This window comes from Lolium perenne, chromosome 1 (assembly GCF_019359855.2).
Source record: "Lolium perenne isolate Kyuss_39 chromosome 1, Kyuss_2.0, whole genome shotgun sequence".
Classification (NCBI taxonomy): Eukaryota; Viridiplantae; Streptophyta; class Magnoliopsida; order Poales; family Poaceae; genus Lolium; species Lolium perenne.
The window spans coordinates 110,797,756-110,806,351 of NC_067244.2; the positions used below are offsets into that span (position 1 = coordinate 110,797,756).

At 43.4% G+C, this 8,596-nt stretch overlaps 1 protein-coding gene across 2 annotated transcripts; it reads right to left on the reverse strand.

Moving 5' to 3' along the window:
• Nucleotides 1-1,264: 1,264 nt before the first annotated feature.
• LOC127299134 (uncharacterized) lies at nt 1,265-5,406 on the reverse strand. 2 transcript variants are annotated; one of them, XM_071828979.1, is made up of 6 exons: nt 5,173-5,406; nt 3,406-3,523; nt 2,800-2,885; nt 2,573-2,637; nt 2,115-2,197; nt 1,265-1,695 (listed from the first exon to the last, which is right to left on the reverse strand). In XM_071828979.1, exons 2-6 carry the CDS (start codon nt 3,484-3,486, stop codon nt 1,603-1,605), a joined length of 408 nt encoding a protein of 135 aa, XP_071685080.1. In that variant the 5' UTR covers nt 3,487-3,523; nt 5,173-5,406; the 3' UTR covers nt 1,265-1,602. The 2 variants fall into 2 exon arrangements, with proteins under 2 accessions (XP_071685080.1, XP_051185011.1); XM_051329051.1 differs by lacking the exon at nt 5,173-5,406 and adding an exon at nt 4,681-5,134.
• Between the last annotated feature and the right edge of the window lie 3,190 nt (nt 5,407-8,596).

Here is an 8,596-nt window from a genome sequence, read left to right on the forward strand (position 1 = left end):
GGTCACAAGAGGGAACTACCTTCGGAAGTTCGGTAGTGTGTACGGCGGGAAGTGACATCCCGTATGCGGTGCACTATTGTACGGAAGAAGGGGATAAGAAGGGGCTCGCAATGCTTAACAAATAACCACGGGGTAACCCCTTAATTGTGATGGATCAATAGGTGGCTTGCTGAAGGTCACTGCGGTGGTTATTTAGGGATATGTTATGAGATACATATTCCAACTTCGAGCCTTTCTCACATACAACGAGGGCTAAGATATGAATTATCTAGTTTATGTTCTTAGTTAATATTAGAGGTGGAACCAACAACCCCAAGAACATTCTTAGTATTATTGCAGTCCAAACATAATCTTTAGTTGCATTTTCATTCTTCAGTTTCAGTTATTTACTCTACAAAAGTACACTACAAAACATTTTTAATTAAACCCTTCGCTTGAGATTTGGGACAACTTCAAGTAATTCTAGTAGATAAATAGTAGCAATGGGCATTAAGATCACTACTAGTAGCTCCTCGTGGTTCGATACTCTTATTTCGAAACTAGCTACATCTGATATGTGTTCTTGCAGTTATGAGGGAACAACCTCCATCGCCAAAGGCGGTAGCCGACCGGACGCGGCAGCAAGTATACCAGTCCCAAAGGGGTCGAGCCAGGGCCAACGGGCCCGTAAAGCCCCGCGGAGGCACACGAGTCCCAAGAGGGTCCGCCCGGGACCTGAGCGGGCCCGTAAAGCTCACCGCCGCGCTACAATAGGCCGACCGCCGGCTCCATCAGCCACACTCTCGCCATGGCCACCAACTACAGGGAGCTCCATGCCCGAGCAGGGAAAACCGGCCCACCGCCCCTAGATGAGGCCTGTAGTGCGCAGATCTAGGGTGGGTGGGCGCTGCCGCACCATGCCCGCGTTGCCGAAGCTGCGTCACCTCGCCCAGCGTCACACCTCGGCCGCTGCTGAGCCCAAGCCTCCAAAAGCGCGCCGAATCAGTCGAAGCCCGCCCCGCCAGTTCCATCCTGATGCGCGGGTGAGGAAGAGCCGCCGCTGGGCAAAGTGCCTCCGACAGTGGCAGGAGAGGAGGGAGGCATGAGGAGGAGACGTGGCGGAGAGGGTCGGGGCCGCCCCAGTCACCCTCGGGGAGGCGACGGGAGCGAGGGTTTCTTTTCCCCGCTGTATATATCTGCAACGCTATGCTCTCACTTGTGCCACCTGCATGGCTGCGTAGAGTATGTGACAGACAGGAAATGGAAGGGTCCAAACTGAGTGGAGTTTTCTGCCATGTAGGATGCTTTCATGCTATCAATACGGAGATTGCACAGATTTGCAGTTCTAGTACAGGACAGCACGGTCCATTTAAGTCGAATATCTCCACTTTCGGACACACAGCTAGGAGTAAAATCTCCCAACACATGATCCAGTGGCATTACAGGCATTACAGGCAGACATAGTAGTCCAAGCGAGCGAAAAATGGGTATGCTCTAACTTATGCCACCTGCATAGCATATGTGTGACAGACAGGAAACGAAACAGGCTGAACCCAAGTGGGGTGTTTTTGCCGTCCTGATTCTGCAGCATGATGGTGAAGCTCCATGACCGAGCAGAGCACGCTACAGATACTTCCTTGCAAGAGCCCTGACCTTGGTATCGAAATGAGAGGACGCGATGCGAGAGCCAGGCAAGTAGAGGGGGTTGAGGAATATCTGCACAACACAACATTTGTAAGATACAGTTGACTATTATATCAAGACTAATTGGCACATGTATCTTCTTTCTATAACCAAGTTGCAGACACTTCATCGTGATTTATTATGAAAAGTGCCCATGATTCCACATCAGCAAGCAACCCTATTCAGTATTTAGATCCAAATTGTGCACTCATCAGTTGCCTATTTACAAGGTAGAGGACAGGTTCCACAACACCTTGACACAGATAGAGCATACTCATAAAAGAACAGCAAAACATAGTGAACTAGTGATAAAGCTTGTGTTCACCAAAATAAAAGGAGACTAAGAGGCTTCACTATTTGATATACATGATTCGAGAATTGATGTTTGACTGTACACTTGATTGAACGTCAAGCTAGAGGGTTCTCCAGGTTGTAAATGGGCATCATCTTACCTTTATGTAAAGTTCATGAACCTCTTGAAAAAAGCCTTTTATTCCACCCTCGCTACATGAATCGTGAAGCAACATGAATCTAGTATGTGCCATACTTCCAGTTAGGGAAATAATAGTATTGAGGATGAAGATTTTAAATGATACTCCCTCTTTGCCATAATGTAGTACATATAAGATTTAAAAAAAATCAAATGATGTCAACTTTGACCAAGCTTTTTGATAAAAATATCTACATCTACTATACCAAATGTATACCATATGAACATATACATTGTGAGGAATCTAATGGTATTGAATTGGTATTAGATGTTGATATTTTTTCCTACATACTTTGTCAGATCTTACATCGTTTGACTTTAAAAAATTCTTATACGCACTACTACATTTTGGCAAGGAGGGAGTATATGAAAACAATGATACTGTCAAAAAAAAAACAATGAGATAGCTGCTTTAAAGGATATGACCGGCAGTTACATAAACAGAGACCACAAGGTCATTATATCTATCAACTGATCTCAGGAACCTGAGAAAACAACAAAAACATAGAAAGGGTTAATTGAGGTAAACAATAGATAAGTTATATGATAAGAATATTTTTTGGCTGTGGTATTTTCCCATGCATCCTACAGAAAAATCACAACAGCAGTGTATCCTACAGAAAATAGTTTAGCCAACAGATCCTCACATTGCATTTGTGGTGCATGCTAGGTCCTGAACAACATACAGCGCAGCATGTAGGATGAACTGATGGTGATAAGCTAGCTCTTCTTTCTGACAGGGAAAGTAAACACCAGAAGATTAGACAAGCAAATTAGTAACAATTCAGTACACCTACGCCACTGCAGAAAACAGACCACATGCCAAGACATATCCAACATATAGTTGCATATAAATAAATGTGAGTTCATATGACTCCATAAATCTGTTGTGAATAATAAAATTAGGAAATTTCACCAGAAGGCGCATCAATCATAGAGGAAGAGAAAAAAACCATGGATATAAAGAGGCAAAGACACAAACCTAAAACATTGTTTTAACTATAAAAAACAATTCAAGAACTCCATAATTGTTATCTCATAATTGTTATCTCTTATATGTATTGAGATAAGCAAAGTGCATTATCCAACATGATTTATCTTCATCCATTAACTATTTACATTTTTTATATCTGAAAAGATATTTTTGCTACATTACATAACAAGTAAAATGATTCATATTGTGTAAGAAGGAAATACTACAACTTCAGCTAATTATAATTAGATAGAGACGAAAAGAAGTGCAAGCCACATACTCTGGGTGTGGATCCAACTTCCGCCTCGTAGATTGGGATGTCATTCTTACTTACAATCACGAAGCATGCTGTACTTGCCATTTCCACTAACACTGACTAGTTTCACTCTCACAACAATCTTCAAGATGTTGCAAACAAAACGATATTAACTAAGTTAGATAGTTGGAGGGGATGCTGTTGAACATACAAACTAATCATCAGCAAAACTTAATGCATGACTACAGTAGTTCCCCAAGAATAATATTATGCATGCAGAACTAAGTATGAACAATTCATCAATATCTGCCCAAGCCAGATAGACCAACAATGTTTTCCACATTATGGGCATATCCTTCTGCACACTGTTAGTCTTATCAGTAATTATTGTGCATGACTTCTGTTGCTCAAAATTACTTTAACTGCAACCTTATATGATGAAATTTCTGTTGGCTAATTCCAAATGCATTTTTGTTACGGCTTTATTGCTGTTCTTATTCAAGCTGTCTTTGTCTTAAAAGCTTTGTAAACTTGTGTTCAGAAACAGGCTCTTTTTGTGATAAAAATCATACTTTAGTCAAATAACTCCAATGTTCGCAGATGATAGGGACTGCAGCGTGTGTGCAAACACTATATCCCAAAGGTTCACATCCATAGATTTATCTAGTTCCATACTTCTGTTACTAAATATGAGCAATTTGTATTTGCAGGGTAGAATATAACAGAACAATGTTGTAATTGATCTCAGATAGCAAACTGAGAGAAATATAAGGTGAAGTGGTCCACCACATTCCCCTCAACTTGGAGCCTTGATCGGAGGCTCAAAGCAACTGCCTGGTTCTGGTCCCTGACCCCTGGCCCTGCAAGTACAAAAAGAGGAGGAAAGCCCCTTTCGGCGGATGATGAAGGCAGCAGGGCCGTGCTCATGGACGAAGGCGTGACCACGTGAGGGCCTCCGTGCCAACCGCGCCTCGCCGTCGTTTCCCAAACGGCCGCCAGGTCACCGGCTTGTAGTGGTGGACGCAGGGGAAAAATGGAGGAGGGGGGGGGGGGGGGGGGGGGGGACACCTCCAAAAAAAAAAATACCCATATAAACCAGGTCCCAGCAGAGGAACAAACAGCTCATTTCTTCAGTCATACCCATATGCAGCGCAGCTCTGGTGTAGCAACAAAGCGGATGCAGACGGCATCCGAAAATAAAAATGCAACTTGACCGAAAATGACATCGTTGCTAGCTGTGTAATTCATCTAGCAAGACCAATCGGTCATGAAACTGGATCCCAAGGAAACCATACATACTTGCAAGATAAGATGACAGTGATGAGCGGAGTGTTGCTGGCCTGCGGCGGCGACTGGTGGCCGGCCGAGCGTCGTATCTGACGAGATTAGAGCAGAGGAGGCCAGCGGCCGGGGGAGACGGAGAGGAGCTGCTGCCGGCGAGTTGGAGGCCGAGGGCCGAGACAGGGGAGGGCCGAGCGCCGTATCTGGCGAGATTAGAGGAGAGGAGGCCATCGGCTGGGAGAGACGGAGAGGAGCTGCTGCCGGCGAGTTGGGGGTGGAGGGCCGAGCCGGGCCAGCCGCGATTTCGGGGTGGAGGGCGCAAGGAGCATCTTCCCTCGCCGACTCGCTCGGTTGCTCGGCCGCTCACGCGCTCCAGTCATAACACGCTCGTCGCTCGTTTGGTCAAAACTGGGCCGGAGATTACGAGTAACCAAATATTTTCTCAGATTTCTGGATGGTCCACCCCCCACACACACACACTCCGCCCCCCCCCCCCCCCCCCCGGCCCACCCGCTGTGTCCGCCCATGCCAGCGTGCGCCCCCACTCCCCACCGAGCAGCACCACTCCACCACGCCGCCCCTAACGAACACGGCGTCGGCAGCTACGCTCGACGGAGGAGCGCGCAGGACCAAGTCAAGTGCACGCTTCTCCGGCGAGCGCGGCCAACGCATCGGCAAGAAGCAAGGGGAGGGCGGGGCTTCGTCGACGATTTCGTCTCTCTCGCGGGAGCCTGTAAATCGGGACTCGGGAGGCAGGAGGAGGAATTATGAGGCTAGGGTTTGACCGGGCTCGGTTTTGTTCCGTCTGGAATGAATCCCGGCCGTCCATTTGATCCAACGACCAGGATCAACTTGCGTATGGTGATGGGCCTCGGTGCCTTTTTGGGCTAAATCTGTGGCTGGGCTTTGGCCAGGCTTTCTTTTCCCATAAAGTTATGTTGAGTTTTTGTTTCATGACATTTTCTGTCTATTTCAGTGCAATATAGAATGGTGATTATGTTTTACTAGTCGTCAACCCGTGCTTCTGCACGGGTAATTATATTAACAACTCGTGCATAATAATTGTTTAAATAAAATTATTAAATCAAGATAATTTAATAGAAACTTAATATACTTCAGATACATTATTAACTATGTGATGGTTAATTATTATTCAGTTTACATGTATTCATGCCAATTCATAAGTTTTATTTGCTGATGTTGTAACATTTCAAATCGGTTGTGTTGTACTATTTGACAATTTCCTTTTAGGAGCACATTGTAGGAATAGATTTCATTCTAAAGTTATTGTGTGCTTAGAAATAATATTTTTAAATTGTTGTATTTTATAAAGAAGAAAGTCCACTTTTGGTCCTTGAATTCTAGTGAAAGTTCACTTTTGGTCCTAGAACTTTCATTTGGTTCAAAATGAACCTTGAACTCTCGAAATTATTCACTTCTAGTCCTTACCCCAATTGAGCTAGGCAAATATCTACCATAGGTGACAAAAACTCAAGGCAACAGTGCAAGGGTAGAGAGGCGAGAGGATGCTGATAGGAAAGCAAGCAGACATTTGTGGCGCAACGCTTCACATGAATTAGAAGGGAGAGAAATCACACGAGAGAATGGTTTGGGGACCCAAAAGTTTCGTTATTTTTTTGCATTGTGAAATTTAGTTCAACATCTTAGCTAGTTTGGGCTTGATCTAGTTCTAAACCAATTTGGTTGGTTCCATATTTTTTCTTTCCACACCAGCAATTTGCTCAACTCAACTGCAAAGGGATGAAAAGTGAACTATTACGAGAGTTTAAGGTTCATTCTAGACTAAAAATAAATTTTGGGACTAAAAGTGAACTTTCCCAAGAGTTCAAGGATGAGAATTGGACTTTCTTCTTTTATAAATGCCATAAATATTAGACTGTTGCGTTAAACTATCTGTATGTTTTCTTCATGGTTAAATTATTTTGTACTATTTAAGTTGACAAAAGCATTGATCCACGAACCACTAAGATAAATGTTAGACTCCTTACTTTAGATAACATCATCAAGGACCAATAATCCTCTTTATCTTACAATATTGTTATTACTTGTACATATGACACGATAAGTTTGGCAACTATGTAAGGAAAATACATTTGTGTCCACAATATTAGATGCCAGTAATAGGAATTTTCCGGTTTTTTAGACGCTTTTATTTGTTGTAATTTACGGTGCTATTTGCTTTTATTGTGATTATTTCCAAATATATTCGCAAAATATGAAGTCGTAGTTACAACAAAGAACAGATCAGCACAATACTGAATTATATGAGACCACAAAATATTGGCGTTTGATCATTGGGTAGAAAAGGTACATGAAAAACTTTCGAGACAAAATATTTTGGAATTCGATGCATTCAAGATAGCCCTGCTACCACATTTTATCGATGGTAAGTATTGCATATATAAAGCATCTACACATAATTTACTGCATACTCCTCCCGTTCCCAACTAATTGACTCAACTTTATCATGATACACACCTACGCGAGACAAAGTTGAGTCAATTAATTCTAGACTGAGAGAGTATTTCATGTTTGTAAAATTATACGATTAAATCAATAATTTTTTGATGGGTAATATAGTATTTCAGGATTAAGGAAAATTGAGGTGGTTATCCTCAACTATGATGTTTTCAGTTAAGGTTATTTTATCATTGAACTATTTCATCAGGAAAAAAAGCAGATTGAGATCAACTTTAGTGCCTACATGGATGCTTACTGAAGAGGTGGTAACTCTCGGTGCTTTACCACCGGAGGCATGCATATACTTGTGTTAGTGATGTCATAAATACAGATTACATATATTTCCTCCCTTGAAAAATAAGTGACACTGGTGGAAAAAGGGCCTTCCATCCAGCCCTATTAGTCCCCAAATATTTGGAATCGTGACTAATGGGACCTTTAGTCGCGGTTCGGGAGGCGAACCGCGACCAAAGGCCTGGGCCCAGGGCGCTCGCTGGCCAGCTGGTGCACGTGAGGGGCTTTAGTCGCGGTTGGCCTGGCCAACCGCGACTAAAGGTGGCCTTCACAAGTGGGTGTTAGGTTTGCTTTTGGTTCCTCTTATGCACACAAGGTGTTTGATGAAATGCCCCAAGAGCATGAAACAAACATGATATGAAGTGTCGGAGCCACACTTGAGCTTTCTCATTTATTTTTTCCTACTCGATCGCGGTTAGCAACTTGAACCTTTCATGTGTCATTGATAAAATATGCATATGTGTGTAGTTCATTGTTTAATTTCTATTGTTTGTAGTTAGTTAATTAGTTTAACAAATGCATGATGGTTAATTATATATTTTATATTATAATAATCCAGATGAATCGGCAATGGATGTACGGTAACCGACTCTCTGGCGAGTTCACTACGGGTTTGAAAGATTTCCTCGTAGTGGCTAATGCGAACAAGCAGGGGGGGGGGGGGGGTTTGTTATCTGTCCATGTGTTGCCTGTAAGAATCAGAAGGGTTACTCTTCCTCAAGAGATGTTCACATGCACCTGCTTCGGCAGGGTTTCATGCCAAGCTATAATTGTTGGGCCAAGCATGGAGAAAGAGGGGTTATAATGGAAGAAGATGAAGAAGGGGATGATTTCATCGATGACAACTATCTTGATCATTTCGGTGATACTTTCATGGAGGATGATGAAGGTGGGGAAGGTGAAGGGGAAGGTGAAGGGGAAGGTGAAGAAGAGGCACGTGATGAGCCCGTTGATGATCTTGGTCGGACCATTGCTGATGCATGGAGAAGCTGCGAAACTGAAAAGGAGAGGGAGAATTTGGATCGCATGTTAGAGGATCACAAAAAGTCGCTGTACCCCGGATGCGATAATGGTCTGAAAAAGCTGGGCTGCACACTGGATTTGCTGAAATGGAAGGCACGGGAAGGTGTAGCTGACTCAGGATTTGAAAACTTGCTGA